This window comes from Peromyscus leucopus, chromosome 20 (assembly GCF_004664715.2).
Source record: "Peromyscus leucopus breed LL Stock chromosome 20, UCI_PerLeu_2.1, whole genome shotgun sequence".
NCBI lineage: Eukaryota > Metazoa > Chordata > Mammalia > Rodentia > Cricetidae > Peromyscus > Peromyscus leucopus.
Window position 1 is genome coordinate 49,207,198 of NC_051080.1, and position 23,882 is coordinate 49,231,079.

Sequence of the window (23,882 nt, forward strand, 5' to 3'; positions counted from 1 at the left end):
TAGACTGGGAGAGGAGCAATTAATGCCTGAATAAAATGTAGATGGAAATTTGATATATGAGCACTTCCTATGGGGAAGCCCTGAATTCTTCTGCTCTACTCTTATCCCAATGGGAGATGCCCTACACTTACTTCCCTGACCCTTGTCTTTCTAGCCTCTTTTTTTTTTAAGATTATTTATTTATTTATTTATTTATTTATTTATTTATTTATTTATTTATTTATTATGTATACAGCATGTATGACTGCAGACCAGAAGAGGGCATCAGATCTCGTTACAGATGGTTGTTAGCCACCATGTGGTTGCTGGGAATTGAACTCAGGACCTCTGGAAGAGCAGTCAGTGCTCTTAACCTCTGAGCCATCTCTCCAGCCCCTCTACCTAGCCTCTTAATGAAGCTGAGCTAGACAGACAGGCCTGAGGCTGAGGTTGTTGCTAATACAGGGAAGACCTTGGGTTCCAGCTCTGGACTGCTCCCCCACCCCACCTCACCACCCCCTGACCAAAAAAAAAGGATTAAGACTTTACAGTTCTGAAAGGCAATTCCTTTAAACCCTTTCTGGTATAGTTTTAGATAAAACAAATATATGAAATCTAAAACTGGAATTTTGCAAACAAATGTTTAATAACTTCAATTTCATATTTTTCTGATTGTAAAGATATTGAGAGAATTGGGATGGGTTAAAACTAAAATCTTGCAATGTAAACCACAGGTAATTGATAAGTTTCTTTTCAGCTTTAGTGCCTCTCCATTCTACCCATTTTACTTTTGTTCCTTGTTGTTTTGTTTCTGGTTATGTTACATAAAGAAGATCCTTATTGGCACGCATAAGAGACCAATTTCTGTCTCACAATCTCAGAATATTCTTCAGAATATAGAAATGGCAGAAGGCTCCTGAAAAACAAATGTATTAGCCTGACAATATCACTCATGTTGTCTTCGGTGTATCAATCTTGCATAGGATTTAATAATGCAAACTAAACATTGTTAAAAACCCTCCGGGATAAGCTAAGTTTCAGTTACAGTATTAAATGAACTCCTAAACCTCAGTGACTTGTTATATAATAAGTCTTAATTTCTTAATGAAATGTTCAGTTCTACAAAATGACTCAGGGATCCAGACTCATGATCCAACACGTTGCTTCTGCACAATCTAGAATATGTTCTCTATTGTGTACTGAGGCAGGGATGGTGGTACTCTGGAGCAGTGGTTCTCAATCTGTGGGCTGTGACTCCCCTGGGGTCTCATATCAGATGTCTTACTGGAGAGTAAGATGCTGGTTGTTCTATACACATGGGATCATCTTCACACCAGTGTATAAAGCATATATGTAATTTCTGCTCAGTGACTGCCCAAATTAATTTTATAATTTAGTGTATGATTGAAAAGAAGCAAAGATGTGAAATCACTTGGAAGAAGTGTGAAGTAGCAGCCTCTTAAACTTGGCTAATAATTTAGAAAGGACAGACACATGAGCCTTGACTCTATTAGCCTAGAGTTGGTTTGTCTGTGTGTAGCTGGGGAAATTGCTTTTTAAAAAGTCCCACAGCCGATTCTCATTATCAACAGGAAGTACTGTGAGCTAGTGTTTCTAATGCAGAGAAAATGAGGATTTAAGATTACTGTGTCTGCAGTCTTGGGCTGGACTAAAGAGGGGAGAGCTAAGCCCTTCAAAGTTCACAGTATATGCTATTTCATGAGGGAACACATGTGTGTGTCCACATATCATCCTGCGTGTTAGCAGGGCTGGCTGAAATCCAGTGTCCTGGCAATATTTAAATTTCTCTGTATATTTAAAGATTCTCATCCCGACTCCTTCCTTCCTGATACGTAGGAAACTAGAAGAACAAATATAAAGTGATAGCCGATCAGTCCTTGTTCAGTTCAATCAATAATCGTCACTATGGTGCTAACATCTGAGTGCCTTGGTAAAGGATGGGTGGGATGGGTAGGATGGGTGGAGGGGCCTTGCTTGCTGCTCTCATGGAGTAGCCAAAGGGTAAGATTTACCTTTCCGTGTGGTAGAGTAGCACAGACTGCAGCTTTGAAGGTGGATGTATTGCTGTGTCTGCTCTCTTCTGGAGAGACTGAGGAGCAAACAGTCTAGAATAGCAGAAATGGCCAGTGCCTGACTCCTTGTGGAATCCATGTTCTCTAGGCATCTCTGGATCATTTAAGGATGACTGCCCGGGTTTGGGGTTCTTTTCCTGGAGCTGGCATTTATGCTGCAGTCACCTGATATTATTAGCCTTGTTCTCAAGTGGTATTTGTATCCGAGTGGGGAGCAGGGCGTGCCCTTTACACTTAGGAAAGGAGGTAGCTCTTTCAATGTTCAGTCTGTTAGTGTGTGCAGCCCAGATGGGCGGCTGGTTGATGACAAGCTGATCTTCTGACTCTTCACTCACCCTGAGAGAGATGGATAGTCTTGAAGGCAGGCTCTTGTTCCATTGTTACATTCCAGTGTGTCTAAGGCTACGCTATCACAGGTTCAGATCCCACCCATCTCCATGACTGCCTTCCTTGAAGGGTGGGAAAAAGGTTTCAACCCTACAGGGGGAATCTGGAAACTTGGATTTTGGCATAAAAGTATGTACTAACTGGCAACAGAGTTAGGTCTCCCCAAATTATATCTGCCCTTTCTTTTGCACTTTTCATTGTTTTCTATTCTTCATTTTTTTTAAAAAAAAATAAAAATTCCAAGACAGGGAAATTATTTTTAATAATTTTAATCTAGAAAATCTCTAAATATAATTAAATATCATAGAACTTTAAAATATCTAAGTGTCTGAAATTAACATTAAAATGAGGCATTTAATATACTACCAAGGCTTTCCTAAGCCTTTTAAGAATAATAAGAATATTTTATTAATAAATAAAATAAGTCAGAGTAATGTGTAAAGATTTATTATAGGGCTGAGAGGAGAAGAAATGGAGTGAGAGCAGGAAAAAGGGTCTCAACCTCATGTAGAGGTTGGGAGCACACCAAGCTGTGAACACAGTCCCGTGGTAGACACTCTCTACTACAACCCCAAAGAATCAGGCAGAAACCTGTGTTAGAAAGGAGAATTAGAATGTTTGCCTTCACAATATAACATTTCTCCCTGGAGAAATCACTGTTCCTAAATTCCTTTGTGGGATTCTCACAAGTGTAGGTAGATATCATATCCTTGGCATTTGCTCAATCAGTTGAGTGAAAGAGATCCAGAAGCCCCAGAAGCTGCCTCATTCCAGGTATGGAGTATCTGAGGCTATAATTAGGTAATTATAATTACTACTTTCAGTAGGATGTAAAAATAGTACTGAAATAATTCTGTTAAGTCGATGTGAATTATTATGACCTGGGTTTTAATTATAATTCTTAATGATGGTATTGCTAGGTCCCCATTTTGTTTCACTGACATGAAAGTAGTTTTCTGACAAGTGCGGGAACTAACTTTTTAATATTCTGAATTAGGAAAAAAACAGTTACTTGGTGCATAGTAGGGATGGTAATGATTACAAATGCAGGACAATACCATTGGGTCCATTCCTCCTCTACTGACCATAGCAAAGCTTTAATGTTGCTGTCATAGTTCTAGGTAACTATGTTATCTTCTGTTTTAGTACTCCAACACACTGGAACCCTATTTTGTAAATGTAGCTTTTGTGGACAGAGAAGCACCAAGGCTTTGAATTTTAAAAAAGAAGGAGGAGGAGGAGGAAGAAAGGAAGAATGAAGAAGGAAGAAGAAGAAATAAGAAGGAAGAAGAAAGAAGGGAGAAGAAAAGAAAGGAGAAGAAGAAGAAAAGAAGAAAAAAGAAGAAGAAGAAGAAGAAGAAAAGAAGAAAAGAAGAAGAAGAAGAAAAGGAGAAAAGAAGAAGAAGAAGAAGAAGAAGAAGAAGAAGAAGAAGAAAAGAAGAAGAAGAAGAAGAAGAAGAAGAAGAAGAAGAAGAAGAAAGAAGAAGAAGAAGAAAAGGAAGAAGAGTTAAAAAAAAAAAAAGAACAGTTACAGTCCAGTGTAGCCTGGGTTTGGCCCTGTACCAAGTCAAGCTGAAGGCTAACCTACAGTTCTTGATGTACTGATTGTGTAAGAGATACATTCTGTTTCCTAATGCTTTTGAAACATCTTTGCTTAGTGTTGGTTTCATTGATCCCATCACTGGTTCTGCTTCTCCCATCAGAAATATGACTCCTGACATTTCTATGCCATAATAGTTGCTGGGCAGATGTTCTGACATAGTCTGATTCTTGAGGATCCAGGTTTCTTCTGTGTTTATTAATGTGGCTAGCCTTTTCATGAGAATATGAATTGCATTTTACCATTTTGTGTAACAATTTGGTATCAGATGCTCACTGCTCAGGTACTTCAATTTGAGGAAATGGTCTACATTTTCTGCTTTCAGGCGAAATTCCAGTCCTCCAAGATCCAATAATATTGTTGGCATTAGAAAGTATTTTGAAAAAAGTAATGAACATAGTAACGAATCTATCCCTGATAGTTTCAGTGAGCCAACAAGAATGCCAGGAGAGGGTTATTAATAGAAAAGCCACCGTGATGTCAGATTTGCAAAAAAGATGTGAGCTTGAACTGGGAGAGCTTGGCAAGGTGTGACTGACAGGAGTGGGAGTGGGGAAAGACCACAAAGACAATATTAACCAGGACTTCAGCTGCCACAGCCAACTTACAAATACTAACCGAGCAGGAACATTTGAAAAGCACAAGCCAATAGATTTTGGAGATACAGTTCTGATTGTTTGGATATAATATATAATGCTTGGATAGAACACTTTTTGGGTACAATAATAAAATCAGAGTGCTCTTTCTAGTTTCCTTGTCAATTTTTTTTCCAAGTTCCTACTTTCAACAAAAATTGTCTTAGTTAATGGGCTGAGGATTTGGCTCAGTGGAAAAGCATTTGCTAACATGAACTAGAGATGCTGAATTTGATCCACAGACAGCTTTTAAAAAGGGATTACTTGAAACTTTTATGTTGAAAGGTAAGTTACTGGCCTTATTTTGAACAATAGATACTGCAGTTGTTTCCAAAGTCTAAAGAACAATGCGTCCTCAGAGTCATGGTGTCAGGGGAGACTTTCTTTAAATTCGGGGAATCTAAGGGAACTGCTCTTTAATTAGCTAATAATGTCAGCACATGCATGCACACAGCTCCAACCAATGAGCAAAATGCATTTCTGTGAGCTTTTCATATAACTTGTAGTTAATAAATGTCATAAAGTTGAATATTTTGGGAGCTCACAACACTGCTTTGTTCAATAGCCTACAATGAATTCAATTCCAAAACTATATCAACAATGAAGTTGCTCTAACATGTTTTAATATAGAAAGGCTTTGATATAAATTTAAGTAAAACAATTGATACAATAAATTTCCATTTTTCCTTTAAAATGCAAGGGTACATATATCTACATACACTACATGCTCACACTAGTACACATATGCATATGGATATGTTATGTATTCCTGGAGAGATACAAAAGAAATCACGAAGCCTTGATTTTGCAAAGAGGTGAAAACATATCACTATATAGCTTTTTATACTCCTTGAACTTTTATTATGTGTATATATTTCTGTAGCTAGAGTTTTCCTGCCTTGCCCACAGTCAGGACAAATCTTTGTCACCCACCAGTCCCACAGCCACTCAGACCCAAACAAGTAAACACAGAGACTTATATTGCTTACAAACTGTATGGCCGTGGCAGGCTTCTTGCTAACTGTTCTTATTGCTTAAATTAGTCCATTTCTATAAATCTATACCTTGCCACGTGGCTGGTGGCTTACCAGCGTCTTCACATGCTGCTGGTCATGGCGGCGGCTGCAGTGTCTCTCCGCCTCAGCCTTCCGCTTCCCAGAATTCTCCTCTCTCTTTGTCCCACCTACTTCCTGCCTGGCCACTGGCCAATCAGTGTTTTATTTATTGACCAATCAGAGCAACAGATTTGACATACAGACCGTCCCACAGCATATTTCCCTTTTCTTTTGAAAAGATAATGAAGAAATTATTTCAATGAGACAAAATATCACTAAGGAAAAGGCAGAGTACTCCTCCTTTTCTAAGAATAAAATATGGCCATTGTGTTTGAGACTTAAGGCAAGAGGGTAAAATTGACTGATTGATGAAAACATGTATTACATTTTCACAACTTTTTCCTGATTGGAAATGCTACATACATGTCAGGATTATTTTAAAATTGGTCCCACAGAATACCAACATAATTAATGATGTCTTCTGTATTAGTTTTTTCCTTTTTTTGAAAAATATTTTATTTCTATTTATGTATATGTGTGTTGTATGCCACATGTGTGTAGGTACACTTGAAGGCCAGAAAGGGTGGGGGGGGAGTCAGATTCACTGGAATTGGAGTTATGTGTGGTTGGCTATGAGACGACCAATGGGAGTTCTGGAAACCACACTTGGGTCCTCTGGAAGAGAAGAAAGCTTTCTTAACTGCTGAGCCATCTCCCCAGACTCTGTTTTAGCTTCCCATACAATTATTTCTTGCATTGAGCAAGATAATAATCATTATAATAAAACTTATAAAATAACTCAATTTACTAAGGCACTAATATATTTCAGATAGTCATCTAGACACATAAGACACATAGAAGGCGTGTGTGTGTGTGTGTGTGTGTGTGTGTGTGTGTGTGTGTGTGTGTTTGTGTGTGTGTGTGTTTACATATGTGTGATAGGGTAGGAGTTTTTCCTCAGGAACCACACTTTTTTTTTTTTTTTTTTTTAAAGACAGGATCTCTCACTGGGATCTCAGTTAGGCTAAACTTGCTGGCTAGCAAGCCCCAGGGATCTACCTGTCAATGAAAGCACTGGGCTTCAATGTGTGTGTCACTGTGGCCAGCTCTTTCCACTCATGGTGAGGTCTGAACTGAATTTTCATGCTTCCACAGCATGCACTGTACCTCTGAGCTGTCTCCGTGGCTCATGCTTCCTTATGAAATCTCCTCAGCTTCTCTCTTTTCACAGGTACGGAGTCCACAGGACTGATTGGTTAAGTCCGTTGCTTCCCACTGCACTACTAGTAGTGGGAAAGATGGGACCAAAGGCGGCAGGCCTTAGGGCCTATGTTCTTAATAATGGGGCGACAGTGCACTCTGAGCCATGTACACTGTGCTCCAGTGACCTAAATCGATAGAAAGATTACCCCTGCAGAGAAAGAATGGGTTGCACTTGGTGCAGTAAGAACTGGTGATTAAGAAATACAGCTTTTTATCTTAAATATTTTTAGCCAGGCAGGCCTGAGTAACAGTAGTTTAATATTGCACAATCTTACAACTTCCTAGAAGACAATATAGACTCACTGAAATATTTTTAACTTATAAAAACATTCTAATAAGCTATGTATACATAGTGTACAACAACGAAAGTTCAGTCCCTCCCACTTAACCTGGGTTACTTGTGTCAGAAAGCAACAAGCTACCTTTCTTTTCTAATTCCTCCTATGATACAGGGGATTGAAGTGAGGGCCTCATACATTGCGTAAACACTGGACCATTGTGCCACATCCCCATTCCTGTACATCGTGTGTGTGTGTGGTGTGTGTGTGTGTGTGTGTGTGTGTTTCTCTCTCTCTGTGTGTCTGTTTCTCCCCACCCGTGTGTGTCTGTCTCTGTCTCTATTTCTGTCTCTCCTCTCTCTTCTGTGTCTGTTTCTCTTTCTTCCCCTCATGTGTGAGTGTGCCTGTTTCTGTCTCTGTCTCTCTTTCTCTCCTCTTTTTCTTTTTCTGTGTCTGTTTCTCCCCACCCCCCGAGCGTGTGTATGTGTGTGGGGGTGTATTGATTCATATTTGTAGTTTCAACAGTGGTCCAATCTGGGTTTGAACTCATTTTATAAGACAGACTTTTAACTTTCCAACTTCCTGCCTAAGCCTCCCTAATAGCTAAGATTGCAGTCTTGAACCCCCAGGGTTAGCTACTATTTCCATATATGTGCTAACAAAATTTTATATGTGGATACATACACTTTGTTCCACTTTCAAAAATGGAAACACAGATAGGTGTTCTGAAAGTTGCTTTCATATATGTGTGTGTGTGTGTGTGTGTGTGTGTGTGTGTGTGTGTGTGTGTTTTCCAGGACATTTTACTAACTATACCAAGAAATCGTCTCCTCCCTTTGAGTAAGTCTTACTACATAGCCCAGGCTGGCTCCAGCAGCTCTCCTGCCAGCTTTCTGAGCGCTGGTTGTTACAAGTCCATGCTACTATGTCCAGCAAGAACACATGGATTTGAATTTTTGAATACATAAACATCTTACTTATTTGCTTATTACCATTTAAAGTATTTTCAATATATTGCTTTTGTAAACAGGAAACAGTATCATTTCAGACATAAATAGGACCTATCATAAAAAAAGTGTGCTTATTGAATTAAAGTGTATATGCTTTAAAATGTGTAGATTCTGCCAAAATGCCCTCTGCAGGAAGTACCACACTTTATCCTCACATACCTGTTGTCTACACAACCAGTGGTCCATTATTCTAATAGAAGACACTGGTGTTTACTGGCAGCTAACTGCATTTCACTGACTAGAAGTAAGGGGCTTTGCTTAGGTTATGTGAGGTTCTGGTGTCACCGCTTAGAGTCTTGTCAAATCCCAGACTGTGAAGATTCTCCACACCTCCTATGTTCCTCTAAGAGTTAGACGGTTTTAGCTCTTAGTTGTTTCTTTGAGCCATATTGAATTAACGTGTGTTTGCTGTGAGGGAGGAATCTAAGCTCTTGCTTTGACATGTGGCTACCAGTCATTCCAGAACTGTTTGTTGCAGATAGTACCCACCCCCCTACCCCCCACCCCCCCCACCCCGCCACAAACCCCCATTAAATGTCCTTGGCATCCTTGTTGAAAACCAATACCTTTAAAAGTTTATTTCTTAATGCTTAATTCTATACCATTGATCTATATGTCTATCTTTAGGCCAATATACAATTTGTAACTTTATGTTTTGGGAGAGACAAGGCCTCTAGCTTTGTTGTTTTTTACTTCCTTTTAAATTGGCACTTTGGATCACCTTGGAATGTCATATGAACTCAAGGATAAATTGTTCCATGACTGTAAAGAAAATAGTTGGAAGTTTAATATGGAATGTTTTAGTATGTAGATTAAAAACTATAAATTTAACATTCTTTTGTATATACTCAAGTGAAATATAATATCAGAAAAGAAACTTAGATGCACAGATGGTTACAACATTATTAATAATAACCATCAAATCAGGAAAATCCCAATATTGAAGAACTAATGAATGAGTAAATGGGGTCTCTGTCCAGGGTAGCATTATGTGATGTACAGATAGATACACCTACAGTATGAAGAAGGCCTGGGGCTAAGACATGCCATGAAAGAAGCTGGCCCTCAAAGTCAATATTACATGACTTCTTAATATGAGATGCTTATTAAAGCAAGTCCATAGATATCGGCTTAGTGATTGCTTAGGGCAACAGGTAGAATGGGAGTGTCTAACAAACAGTTAAGCTTATTTTCACGTGATGAACTGTTTAAAGACAAAGTTGTTCATGATATTTCCTCAATCTGTACACTTTGAACAGGTGGATTTTATGGTACGTAAGTTACACGTCAGCAATAAGACATTAAAAATGAAGTGAAAGGTAACCTCCAAGCAAGTATGGTACGCAAGGGAAGTTTTTTAAGGATAACAGAGATTTATGTTGCCCACCTAGGGTAAGGGCCAAGGAGATAATGTAGGGAAAGTGCAATAGGAAGACTCACAGGCTGGCATGCCACAGGCAACGCCAACCAGACCAAGATCAAAGTAGATTTTAGGGGGAGGCTAGGACAGGACTAAGGACCTCTTTCTGAGTCAGAGTATGGAAAGGAACTTGTATAGGAACATAAGATGAAAAAAAAGGGGGGGGGGAGTAAAGTGAGCATTCACATCTGATGGCCCATGACTTTCTGGGTCATGTTGAAGGTAATGTAACATTTTGGAGTGATAACTTTGGTGCTTCACTGGAATGATGACAGCAGAAATGAGAAATGTGAAACACAGACTAAGAGGTTGATTCCATAGGAAATATTAGGGTCCAGATGCATTGCAATCAAATTGTATTCAGTAAGGTACACAGTTGGTCCAGCAGCTCTTGCCTTCTGTGATACCGATGTAGAAAAAAATGGGAGGCAGGGGTTAACATGTTATAAAATTGTCTTTGAAACAGTAGAATGCAGTTTCCTACTGTTGGGATATAGAAGCACAAGATTAATTGGGCATTAAGGACTCAAACACTATTTGTTTATGGCAATCACAAAGCAAGTAAATTTAGTAAGACAATAGAAGACACACCCTAGAAAAGTATTTCAGTTTATCAAGATTTTTTCTTTAAAAGTATTTTGGAAGCACCCTCTTTCCTTTCTCTCTCCATCTGTTCTCCTTCTCTAGCCTCCTTCTCTCTGAATTTTATTTTGAGACAAAGTCTTGATAAAATGGCCAGGTTGGCTTTGAACTTCTAATCTTTGTTGTCCTCCATGGTAGCTGGATTGCAGGAGGCCTGTGCTCACCAAACCTAGCTAGCAGCATGCTGAGACTCAAAGAACTCAGTGGAGGTGCTGAACCCAGTGATGTTTTCTATTGAAATGTAATTCTCAGATATAAACAAGACAAACTTAAACAGGAAGTGCCATTCTTGGGTGGTTTATGGATAACAAAACTTGATTGCATTGATTGAGTCCAGAGATCCAAAATCAGGGTGCCACACAAGTAACCCTCTTCTAGTTACAGACTCTTAGCTGTGGATCCTTTACATTGCAGGTAGATCAGAGAGCTCTTTGAGGCTGCTCTTACCAGGGGACTGCTTCCTTTCCAGAGGATGTCATCCTCATGACTTAATTACCTCCCTAAACCATTGTGTGGGATTAGGATTTGAACATCTGAGTTTGGGGGATCACGAACATTGCCCATTACATGGCTGAACCAAGAGGTCCTTAAGAGATACAGAAGGAAGGCTGGAGCTGTTTTTAAACCAAGCAACACTTCGGAACATAGGAATGCTTGCTGAGAATGCAATTCCCTCGGCCTCTTCCTCATAAGCACTGTAAATGAGGCACTCTGGGGACGCTGCCCACACATTCTGTATTTGTAACCAGGTATAAAGTTGATGCTAATGTTAGGATCCTGAAGTTCATTCAATCAACTGAGAATTTAAACTGATAAGGGTGAGGGCATGGAAAAGAGATTTGTCAACTGATTTAAAATGTTGATCAGAGGGCAGCAGCCTCAGGAGGGATTATAACTGGGCAAAATAAGTTCCCCATTTTCTAGACTCCATTATTCAGAGTCTCTAGCCTTTTAATGTCCTGAGCAATCACAACTTACCCTCAAATACTTTAATATACTGGCGATTCCAAAAAAGAGGGCTTGTTTAATTTGTGGGGAAACTAACAAAGCTATAAACAGACATGAAAAGACTAACCAGATCTCACAGGAAACAAAACCCGAGTCGTAAGGGTGTGTCAAAAGTCACTGATCTTTCTCAATGCCTTGTTTTCCACCTAAAAGGCAGATCTGTTCATCTTCAGAGCCTTCCTTCACTGCACTGGATTCCTACAAAGTCAATTTAGCAAAAGTTCATAAAGCTCACAGCGAACTTTAAACATGGCCACTGCCTTATTTAAAAGTATGACTGCAGTCTTAACATTTAAAGTCGCCATCATCGCTACTTGGCCACCAAATTTAAAATGCTTTTAAAGATGCAAGTTGTTACATGGCGCGCGGGTGTGTGTGTGTGTGCGCGCGCGCGCGCACACACACACACACACACACACACACACACACACACACGTTTCCAACACCATTAGCAAAAACTTTGCTAGGCCCTTGAACTCCGGGTAAGTCTAGCAGAGCATCCGGACCGGCTGTGGGCCCCGCATTGCCCTGGGGCTGGAGGCTAGGGGTCCTCCCTTCCTCGGCGGTCCAGAAAGTCCGGCTGGGTCCGGGACGGGGCGGGGCGGGGCAGGTCTGCTCCACCGCGGCAGGAAGGTGGGGGAGGGCGGCTGGAGCCGGCCCGGGAGACGTCCAGGTCCCGGAGTTTCTAACCTCGGGGTCGGTCCCGGAAAGACGAGCCACGCTTTGCTCAGTGAAGCTCTGCCCGTCGCGGAGCGCGGGAAGGACGAGCACAACTTTTCCGGAACTTTGTGCGCCCGCTCCACCCCCCCGCCGCCGACGCGCGGCCCGATGATGGTCCGCCCCGGGCCCAAGGAGGCCTGGCCCGCGCCGCTCGCTCGCTCGCTCGCCTGGAGGCGCGGAGCCGCCGCCCCCGGCTCGGCAGGCTGGGCGGGCGCTGTCGCGCGGCGGCCGCGGCCCCGAGAACCGTGGCGACGGGCGGCGGCGGCGGCGGCATGGACTACCTGACCACGTTCACCGGCAAGAGCGGGCGGCTGCTGCGGGGCACGGCCAGCCGCCTGTGGGGGCTCGGCGGCGGCGGCGGCGGCGGCGGCAGCGAAGCTCGGCAGGTGCGCTTCGAGGACTTGCTGAGGGAGCCGGCCCCGGGAGACCCCGGCTGCGGCCCCGCCGAGCAGCGGCCGCCGTCGCCGGCCAGCCCCGAGGGGCCCGGTGAGTGCCCCGGTGAGTCCCTGCGGCGCCTCGCCTCCCCGCGCGCGGACGGGGACCGGGACCAGGACCGGGAGGCGGTGCCACGCCGAGGGGGGCGCGGGCAGGTGTGCGGCCCCGGGCAGGTGTGCGAGCCCCCCCCGAGACTGGCAGCTGCCTGGTGGTGGCCCTTCCCACCCGGGACAGGCGCCGCCACCGACTTGTCCCCCGGTTCAGTGTGGGATCCTGCCTCTCCCTGGCCTCCTCCAACCAGTTGTGACGTGCACCGAGTTAGACTTCCAGAACGCCCGCGTCTGCTCGGGGCGGCCTTTGCTTTGGTCCCGGGTTGGACTCGGGTGCGTGCCCGCTGCCAGGACTCCTTCCCTAACTTAAAAACAAACAAACAAACCCAAACCAAACCCAACAAATGGCACTTTGTAATCGAAAGCGCTTCCCTCGTCTGGGAACCGAAGTGAGTTTTGCACACCGTGTGTTCTCTTGAGGCCGAACCCGGGAACTTTTTCTCACTTATTATTTGCCTTGAACTTTTGTGTTCCCTCTCTTCCACCGCAGCAGCCCTAGGCTGCTCGTTAAAGACCTTATAATGGCACGTTTCTGATCCCCCCCTGAGCAGGGTCAAGTGCAGCATATGTATTTTGGTGTAATGCATATGGTAGTTTTCCCGGCGTTATTGGCTTTCTGTGGGATCAGTCATTCATATATTCTTTTTCATCTTGTGTTCAGTATGTTTATAGGTGCTTTCAGGGTGGATATATGAACATTTCAGTTTCAAAAGTAGAGAAAAGTATAAAATCCATAAAATTTGTTCATAACTAGGCACTCCTGTTCCTTTTGAAGCCTTGAAGTAATGAGTATTCCTCACTTGTCTTGTGGGTGTGTAACTTGAAGAAACTGGACTTTTAAAATCTAGTGTCAGCATGTCCCTTTAACTAATTTTTCCTTACTTTGCCCACTTTGTCTTCCTTCATGAGAACCCCTGTTTTCCTGTTTTTGAAGTTAAGAAAAAAAAAAAAAGGGTGTGGGGGGTAGTTTTGTAAAGTTTTTGGCTGCATTAAAAATCCTTTTTAAAGTTGAGATCAGGAATGCAGAACAGTACTTGCAATGTCTGAGTAAAGAGGTTTTTTTTTTTTTTTTTTTTTAAATGAATTTCAGTTTCTTGAAGACGGGTGTTATTATTGATCAACCTCTGAGTGGGTGGCTATGCAGTATGTGGGGCCATCCAACTAGAAAGGGGAGTATTGAATCTCTAATAGATGCGCTCACACATACGGATCTTTCGTTCCTGAACATACATTGAGCACCACTCGGTCTGCCATCTTCCTTCAGAATTACAGCTGCAGAACCTCTACAAATGTCTCTTCTCTTGAACCTGCTTATGAAGTTCATAGTGCCTTCTTTTTAAGGTTCACGCTGCCCCAAATCTCACAGCTTAAAGAGGCCTTGAGATGTCACAGCAGTGTGACCACAGTGAGTGGGGTGGGTTGATCCTGGCAGTAACTTCTGTGCGTCCTTGTTTGTGAATGAGGTGGGATTAAATAATCTCAGGTTCTCAGCTCTGTGAGAGTCTTGTCCTTTAGAGCAAACCAGTGAGATAGATGGCGGATAAAGCTTGGACATAGCATGTCTCTGAGGTTATGATACAGGGTTCTGAAGACAAGGCAAGAAATAAGTGCTGTACTGAAAGCTTGGTTGCTTTCTGAATCACAGCGAGTGGTTGCTGTGGACACAGCTTACAGGTGGAACACCTGACTGGCGTAAGTGCAGCTGCCCACCTTGTCCCGATTCTGAGAAGCAGCGTGCATACGCTTGTCTCAAACACACCGTACTGTTAAGATTTCTAAGCAGTCTTCGTTTATAATGAGCATTTTATTCCTCAGGCCTTGCAGCTGGGTTTGGACCAGTCATTCCTGCATCCGTGTCCTTTAGGCTGTGCTGTGCTTTGAGATTGGTCTGTTGCTTCTGACAGCTGACATGTCCACATGCCTGTCTCCTCCCTTGAGAAGCCCCGTCAGCCATGTTTCCTGTCACAGACACTTCCATGCCTATAGGTTGTCTGCAGTCTGCAGCCCAGTTTGTCGCTGGAGATCTCGCTTCTGACCATTTCAGGTTTCGAAGGATAATGATGGCATAGTTTTACCATAGACAGTTTAGAGAAAGACTAGAGAAAACTTCCAGCAGGCCTTTTGATTTTACACTTTCTACAAACAGCCCAGTAATGCTGTTCCCTTGACCCCTCAGGGCGGCTGCCTTCACTTAGTCAGCTTCTGGCTTTTAAGTTAAACCTCCTCAGGAAAATGGTCGTTAAGGCACAGTGGAGGCACACTAAGCATGCAATCACATTGTTCTCTATAAAAATTACAAAGAAGCATAGTATAATCCATAATTTAAAGCATGCTCCCACCGTAAACACCGTTCTGGTTGGGCTTAGGACAATAGCTTGCATTGGTGGTTTTTCAGCCCGCCTAACACTGTGACCCTTTAATACAGCCTGTCATGTTGCGGTGACCCCAGCCATAAAGTTATTTCGTTGTTGCTTCATAACTGTATTTTTGCTACTGTTGCGAATCATAATGAAAATATCTGTGTTTTCTGATGGTCGTTCAACCACACAGAGGTCACAACCCACAGGTTGAGAAACACTGGCCTGCATGTTATACTCTTTAAATATTTGCTGAATCATTTTGTAAGTAAATACAGATCAGTGGATTTGACAGGTTGATGTAAGCACCAACTTTTGCCAAACTCTGTTACAGCCACCCTGTTTTCCCAGTTGATGACAGTATTCTTTAAACAGCACCATTTAATTTTTCATTTCATTTACCTTTTAGTATATCTAAAAGACTATGTTTAATGTAGCTGTCCTTACTTTAAAACTTCAGTCACAAAGTCTAGGAGTGTAACACTTGATGAATATACCCCAGGCCCTGAATTCAGTGCCGAGCACTGCAAAGCAAACAATTCAACTGGGTGTTCATTTAAAAACTCCATCTATCTTCTTACTGTGTCTAGCTCCTAGATCACAGTTTATTTGGAGTGCGAAGGGGGTGTGGTTTATCTCTCAAATCTCTTCCTGTTCCCAACTCTGTACTCCTTTACCTTGCCTGTGAGAAGATGTTAAAGCTGGTTCTTTTCTCCATCTTGGTCCTTTACTTCCCCTGGCTTGGAAGGTAATAATAGAGGCCAGCAGAGGTGGGCGTAGTCCTGGAACCATTTTTGCTAAAATGGCTATTGTTAGGTCTTTAAGTTCTGATCTCAGTAGTGAGCCGTTCTGTTCTTTCGGCCTAGAAAGTGGGCCATCGGCATCTTTAATACTGTTCATAGACCTCAGCCACACACTGTTGAGCTGGACATTAAGTCGTTTATAATGTTTTGTGTATATATAGAGCGGATGAAAAATGATCCAATAAAAAAGAGGGTGGATAATAGCCCAGAACTTTTGAATTGATTCTTCCCTAATCCTTCTGTTTCAAAAAGTTGTTTGTTTTGACTTGGGTAATTTAACTTGTCTCTCAATTTGCTGAAATTTTTATTGAATTTTGTATCTGTGCTTTGGAAAATATAGAGAGCTAAGATGAAATGGTTCACATAACTGTCAGGGTGCTTAATTTGAGAAACAAAACAAAAGGTTATATTTTGTTGACTTGGATTTGAACCACAAGGTCACTGAAATAAATTCTGTGATAGGATCTGTTTGACTTTTCAGCTGCTAAAATCCTCTATGCTGAATCATGTACCCAAAAGAGAACTCTTTGTATTGCTGGTTCGTTTTCAGAACCTTTAGAACTGTGTGAAGCAAGCCATGAAATATTACTAATCCCAGCCAGTGTTCTGCGTTCTGATTGGCCACTCTTGAACTTTAACGCCACTGTAAAATAATGATACAGTAACAGTTGATCTGATTGGGTGGCTACTGACTAATGGCTGAGTGACGTCAACAGGGTAGGTGAACTGGACATAGGGAGTATATGTGGATAGGATGGTGATATAAATTTCGTTATGCTACTTAGAATGGTGTGGAGCTTACAGCCTGTGATATAATTTTGCATTGTTTCAGTTAATATTTTCCGACTGTAGTTGGCAGCGGATAACTGAAACCTCAGAGATTGATAGTACGGATAAGGAGAGAGGGCACTCCATAAAAAATCCTTTTGTGTGGTCACCAGGAGCCTTATCCTTAAGAGACTCCTCACAGTTTTTACTACATGCTTGGTGCTACTGTAGAAAAGGGAACACGTTTTAAGAACAAGTACAAATGTCAGAGATTTAAATATTTGTTTTTGTTCACTTGCAGTTAATTAAAAGAGCAAAACATGATCAGCTAGAAATCAGTATCCCTAAGACAAAGCTCAACCAATTGATTGGGCATTCAGGATAAACAGTCATTCCTTATTTTATGCATAAATAGAAGAAACTCTGTAAGATAGCAAAAATAAATAAAACAACCACCGAAAAATAACCCACATTATCTTAAAGACTTCAATTTTGAAAGCTGTATTTTATTTTGTTTTGTTTTGTTTTATTGCACATTTATTTATATGTGATGTGTGTGCCTATATGCATTCATGTTTGCTTGTGTGGGCTCAGTAGAGGCCCAAGGTTGATGTTGGGTGTCTCCTTCACTGCCTCTCCACTTTATTTAATGAGGCAGAGCCTCCCTAAACTTGCATTTCTGCTAGTCTGCCCAGCCATCTTGCCCCGAGGATCTCCTGTCTCCACTTTCCAGAATATGGGATTCCAAGTGGGCTGCCATACCCACCAAGCCTTTACGTGGCTTTTGGAGATAAAAACTCAGTTTCTCATACTTGCTCAAGAAGCATGTTTACTAAATACCCCACCCCCAGCCCTTCCAAAGGTCTGTTTACAAACAGTTTAATGTAGTCAGTGGTGATGGTGTAACAGTTCTGTAAGGGATGAAACAATCCAGGTATGCACTTATCTCAGGATCTCTGAGTGGAAGGCGGGGTTGGGGGTGTTTAGATTTTAAGTTATAGATTTTAGATTATATAGTGAAACCTCTTTTGTAATGATGGAAATGTTTTGTGGTATTTGTGATGTTCCAGTATGATAGCTATTAAGTAAATGTGGCTAATTTGTATTTTAAATGTGGTGAGTTTGATTTCTTTAAAAATCACATTGAGGAATTTTGCCTCTGGATTCTGTATCTACATTAGTATTTTTTATTTAGTATTTTCAGTTTATTATTGGAAGTGATAACTGAGACACATACCTACAGAGTGTCAAATACTGGACTCAATAAATATGACAGCTAATGTCAAAGAGAAAATCAAGGATATTTGTTGAAGAGCAGCTAGAAACTTGACGTAGGATCATTACATAATTTAGAGAGCCACAGCAGTGGATTTTGAGTGGGTAAGAGCTTCTAGCACTTTTTGAATATAGCAAGGGTCACTGGGGTAGGATGTAAAGAACCAAGGAGGACTTGTCAGACCCTGCTGACTTTATGGACAGCTCTGGAGGTTAAAGACCCTGAGCAGGTATGGAAGGTGATGGGTTAGACATGCAGGACATGAGAGAGGCGTGGGCTGGAGGGGCCTGTTAAGCTGTTAAACTGACTTAGCAGAGTTCTGAAACTGGATTTTAGAAGTGCACATAGAAGACTTTTTTGTGTAGAACTGGTCCATCTGGAGAGAATCTGTAATATTCTGAAGGTTGCACTTTGGAAATCAATCTAACCTGAACTTTCAGAGACATTATTATTGGAATAAGCATTGTTGCTGGAATCTCTTCTGCGTGGCTAGTTAGAACAGGAGAGAGCTTAATGGAAGATGATACTTAAAAGGTGGTGGCGCACTCCTTTAATCCCAGCACTCGGGAGGCAGAGCCAGGTGGATCTCTGTGAGTTCGAGGCCAGCCTGGGCTACCAAGTGAGTCCCAGGAAAGGCGCAAAGCTACACAGAGAAACCCTGTCTCGAAAAACAAAAAAATAAAAAAAAAGTCTGTCTGATTTCAAAGCATTAGCAAGTTGGAATTGTTAGAATCCTATTAATTCTTAGTGGATTTTTATGATGAGCTGTTTTATCTACTATTTTTTTTCCTTTTTATAATCTGGTATTTACTCATTGTTATTTTTACAATGTGTGTGTTTATAATGTTCACAATTACTTTTACTAGCAACATTTTTATAATTTATCTTGGATCGATAGACCTTTTCTTGTATGTTCTTTATTTCTGGGGTTCTCATTTTGATAAGACTGCTATGATTTAAGTCTGTGGCATCGAATGACAGTTTCCTATGCCTGCAGTCCAGATTGTTCACTTTTTCCTCTACTTGATTTGCTTTTCATGCATGAATTATTGAATAACTCTTTGATATTTCATGCACAGTGATTTAATCTGGAACAAAAACAGGAATAGGTTTGTGAGCATGCATATGGTGTGTGTGTGTGTGTGTGTGTGTGTGTGTGTGTGTATGTGTTAACTTTTTAGGACTTGCATCTTTTCTCTGGGATTTCTGTTGATGGAGGAGCATCCTGTGTGAGAACCATCTTTGACTGGGAATACAGGAAGAGAAAGCTATAGGTGTGGTGGGCGTGCACGCCTTTAATCCCAGCACTCGGGAGGCAGAGGCAGGTGGATCTCCTGAGTTCAAGGCCAGCCTGGTCTACAAAGCGAGATCCAGGACAGATAGGGCTGGAAACCTTGTCTTGAAAAACCAAAAGAGAAGAGAAAAGAAAAGAAAAATGGTCAGCACTATGTCCCCGTTACTCATCTGACATGTGGTATGGGCGGAAGAGAGATGCCCTCCCCGCGCCTCCCACCCATCAATGCCTGAGACAGGTGGAGGAGCGGCCTTGGGGTCATAAGAGCAGGAGGGCTGACCCTACCCCTCACCAGCTGCAGTACTCGGGAGAGTGGTCCCTGTAGCTCCTCTGGGCAGCACAGTAGAGCTGGCCCTAATGGTGCAGGTGTGGGAGAGCTGACCCTGAGGGCTGGAAAGCAGAAGAACTGGCCGCAACCCTCCATCATTACTGCAAGAGGTGAATTAGCCCAGGGCAATGCTGGAGAGCTCACCCTGGTCTGAGGACAGGGGAGAACTGGCCAGCAGACCAACCCTACAGCTGCCCAGGCCCAGATCCAGGGTTATGATTTGGCCTGCCCCAACATCCACCCCACCTATGAGCTGCTGGAGCATGTGACCTAACCTGCAGACCCAAGGCTGCAGGATCTCCACAACACAGAGTAACAACAGGATATCCAGGGAGAGCCCTAGTGAGGGCCCAGCATCCGCAATATAGTAGAAACCAGAGGCCTCGAACCGGGCCAGTGACTCTTTTCAGTGAACACTTGCAAGTAAACATACATGGACAAAGTGGGTTACGGGTGTGACTCACTGTGTCACATTGCAGCTCCCATGATGAGATTTTTAATGCTTTTTTTTCCATTTTTAATTTTTTTTCCTTTTTTCTCTTAAATTTTGTTTTATTTGGGAGGGGGATGCAGGGGTGGAGGTGGATGCAAAGGGACAGGGAAATGAATAGAATCAAGAAACATGATGTAAAAGACACATAGAATAAATAAAAGTGAAAACGAAAGGCAGCTCTAACAATCTACTGGGAAGACATATTTCTGTCCTTGTTCCTTTGGACAAAGGATGTCATGGCCGTGTCTGACATCAAAAGAATGATCAAATTTATTTTATATTTCCCCACAGGGAGGGATATGAGATAATGATCTATAGGCTGATTTTGCATTGTATTTTTGGCTCCCTCTATTGACTACTTATGAAGTAGCAGAAGTAAGTTATTTTCTCGTCCAGACAAGCAATCGATAATGTATGTCAGATATACACAGGAGGTTTAAAATAATATTTTGATGGGCAAAATTAATGTTCTTTTAAAGAATTTTAGCATTTTGCCCTCCACCAGAAATGTGGGCCTGTGCCTGTTTTCCTACAGACAGTATGCAGTTAAGCGTTTGAATTTTTACCCAGTCTGGTATGTGAGAAATGGTATCTCACTGTGACTCACATTTGCACTTCACTAGTTGTCTGCGAACCTCAACATCTTTGATATGTGTAAGGCCGGGTTTGCCTTGTGGGTTGTCCGACCTTGCCTTTTGCCTATTGCTTACCCTTGGGTTTTAATATTCTTCCACTGTAGTTCTTCAGATGCTTGAGATACAGAAGTAAAGATGTATCTGTTTCTGTGTGCACACACATCTGCCCTTGTTCCTTTGTGATGTGTACACTGTAACTCCTTATCTAACCGTTTAACATTTATTTGTTTGTTTAGGGTCTGTGGGGGGTGTGCCTCTGTGTCCAGTGGAGCAGAGATGGGTCACCAGGTTTGGAGACAAGTGATTGTACCTGCTGAGCTGTCTCATTGGCCCGTACCGAATCTGTCATATGGAACATTTAGACAGCCACAAGGACTGCAGTAGGACTAGTTTAAATGGTTGGGTCAGAATAGTGTTAGTCCATCCAGACCCTTTGTTAGGCACTGAAGAGAATTTGGAGAATGAAGCAAGTCCACATAGTGGAGGTTATAGTTTAGTGGGAGAGATTAAAAACACAGATGGCAATTTTAAAACTGTAGCAGATGAAGTGGAGATGTAAAGTTTTGTAATTAATAGCAGTGGTTGACCTTGCTTCTCAGGAAATTTTAGGACAGCTTTAACTTTTCTGCATTGGCTTTTGGGGACTTCAAACATTACTGCTTATCATCATTTAAACGGTCCATCTGACAGCTGATGTACTGTTACAAAGAAATCCAGTCTAGTGTAGTCAGGGTCAAGTAAGTTTGGATAGTGGGAGAACCACGAAACCTGCATTTTTCCAGATTAGTTTAGTTTCAGAACTAATCTTTTGTGGAGAGTGGTTTTAATTTGGATCAGTATAGTTAGTACCTGGCTGCATTTACTATCTTATTTAACTCTGAAAATTTGCACTAGTATTTTAGGGGTTTTCTTGTTGATCATTTGATCATTTGAGATGTTTATGGAGTCATTGTTACAGGGAGAATAGATGAGAAGACTCACAGGTAGGCCCAGATTTCAGACTGAGGCCAGTAACTCCCTGTTGCTGATGATAAAAAAGCCACATGAAATCTCTTGATAAACAAATGAAAAATAATTAACATTTGATTTAAAATTATGCAGTTTCATATTGTACCATAGAGATGACTATCTTTATGACCTATAGGGAATTTTTCATGTGCATATTAATAATATCTTTTCTAGATATTAGTTAATAATAGTAATAACAATAATAATGCCTCTCTAAATTAGTGAATTGTATATCTGGAAGTAAGCTCCTTCCTGCAGTTGTTGGCATTACTCTGAAAGGAAGATGAATTTAATAAGTGTTTTGCTTTGATTTTCTTAGACACTGGCCAAAAGAAGACCCTAGACAAGAAAGATGGGCGAAGGATGTCTTTTCAGAAGCCTAAAGGAACTATTGAGTATACTGTAAGTGACTTTGGCAAAAGCAATTATCTTTGTCACAGTCTTACTAAAGGCATTTTCTGTTTGCAGATGAGCCAAGTATTAATTGCCTCATTTTAAAAATCTGACTTCTTTTGTGTAGCTTTCCTTAATAATAATCCTTTGATTCTTAATTGTATTTTATGACTTGTTTTCCTTACTTTGTTATATAAAGACACTTATTCTGGCAAATTAAATTTAATATTGATGGTAATTTAGAGTGAGAGTTCCTATGTTGCAATAATTTTAATAGATTAGGCTTTTAGGAAAATATTTGCCTTTTTAGCAATGTTCTCTTGGGTTCCCCATGGTGTTAATGTTAGTGCTAATGACAGACAGGACCCTCACTAGCTAAGTTGAGTGCTAAGTTTCCTCAGCTGTGAAAATGGGTTTTTTTGTTTTGTTTTGTTTTGTTTTGTTTTTTGGTGGTGGTTCTTGAAACGACCCTCAGATCTCTATGCTGTTTTTTTCTCATTTCTAGTTACTGTGGACAGTTGAAGTGACAAATTAATTTTGGAATGCCATGTTTTGCTTACTTGGTTGGATGTAAACAAGTTTGATTTAGATGGTGCTGACCATGTTGTAAAGCAAATATATGAATTCATATTAACTTTGTTACTTGGTATTTTTTAACATAACAATTAAGGAGAAAGTAGCAACCTTCAACATAGTTAACATTTCTTCAGTGTTCAGACCTTCCAGGATGAGTCTGAACTACTTACCATGAATTCTTGAACAGTATCAAAATTGAGTTATACTTTTTTATATATACTGTACTTACATATACTTATATATACTGTATATATACTTTTTATATACTGTATATTGACTTTTGTCATATGTAGCACAAATCTTAAAAGGTCTTATTAATAAAAAACACTCAGTGCCAGCTATTGGGGTAAATTCTGAATGATCAGAGAAACAGAACAAGTCACGGCTAACCTCACCTCGCTAATTCCTCAGCTGATCTTGTTTCCTCAGACTGGAAGCCTCTGTGTCCTCATCCATATGGATCTCAGATGAACTGCTGCTAAAAGCCTAAAAGCTTAACAAACTTAGTTCCTGGTTTTCACGCCTTATATATATCTTTCTGTTTGCTGCCATCTCTTCCTGAGATTATGTCACCATGCCTGGCGGTTTTCAGGGTGACCTTAAACTCACAGGGATCTGGATGGATCTCTGCCTCCCAAGTGATAGGATTAAAGGCGTGTGTGCCACGATTTTCTGGCCTCTATGTCTGTCTAGTGGCTGTTCTGTTCTCTGACCCCAGGCAGAGAATTTATTAGGGTGCACAATATATTGGGGGGACACACAATATCACCACAGTCATATTATTTTCAAAAGGCGAGAAACTACATATTTAGGTAGGATTAACTTCTGTCAAAAAAAAAATGGATTTTAAAGCCCACTACAACCCTAACTTATGTGTGTTTGTGCCTGTATGGTTGAGATGAGAAAATGAGTTCAAATAGTAAAAGGCTAAGTAGCAAAACTTAGAATATTCTTAAATGTTTACAAAGGCATAAGATTTGAGACCTGACGTCTATCATTGTGCTATAAAAATGTACACAATACAGTTTTTGATGTTCATGAACTATAAGATTTTGTTGGTTTTGAATTTAGAAATTTGTCATCCTTGAAATGTAATAAGACATTTGAAGCAAAATTAAAGTAAGAACCATTTATTGTGGTGTGAGGGCAGGCCATGAAAACCTGAAAAAAAAAAGTCCTTTCCTTATGACTGACTCTTTAAAAGCTCATATATTGACCAGCAATCATAAAACATCTTAACAGGTCTTATTTATTTTTTATTTTTTATTATACATGTCAAATTATAAAATGCAAGAAATGTGAAAGTCAAAGCTAGA

General features: G+C 41.2%; 1 protein-coding gene across 9 annotated transcripts in view; it reads left to right on the forward strand.

Moving 5' to 3' along the window:
* Positions 1-23,882, forward strand: part of Oxr1 (oxidation resistance 1) — a 401,129-nt gene that overhangs the window by 321,370 nt on the left and 55,877 nt on the right. For 3 of the 9 annotated variants that reach the window (XM_028879297.2, XM_028879299.2, XM_028879300.2), the window contains one exon: positions 21,917-21,999. In XM_028879297.2, coding sequence (XP_028735130.1) covers positions 21,917-21,999 — 83 coding nt within the window. Of the gene's footprint in view, positions 1-11,833; positions 11,853-12,265; positions 12,589-13,005; positions 13,025-21,916; positions 22,000-23,882 lie in introns of those variants that run through there. The other 6 variants (XM_037197781.1, XM_037197780.1, XM_037197779.1 and 3 more) reach the window with 6 other exon arrangements.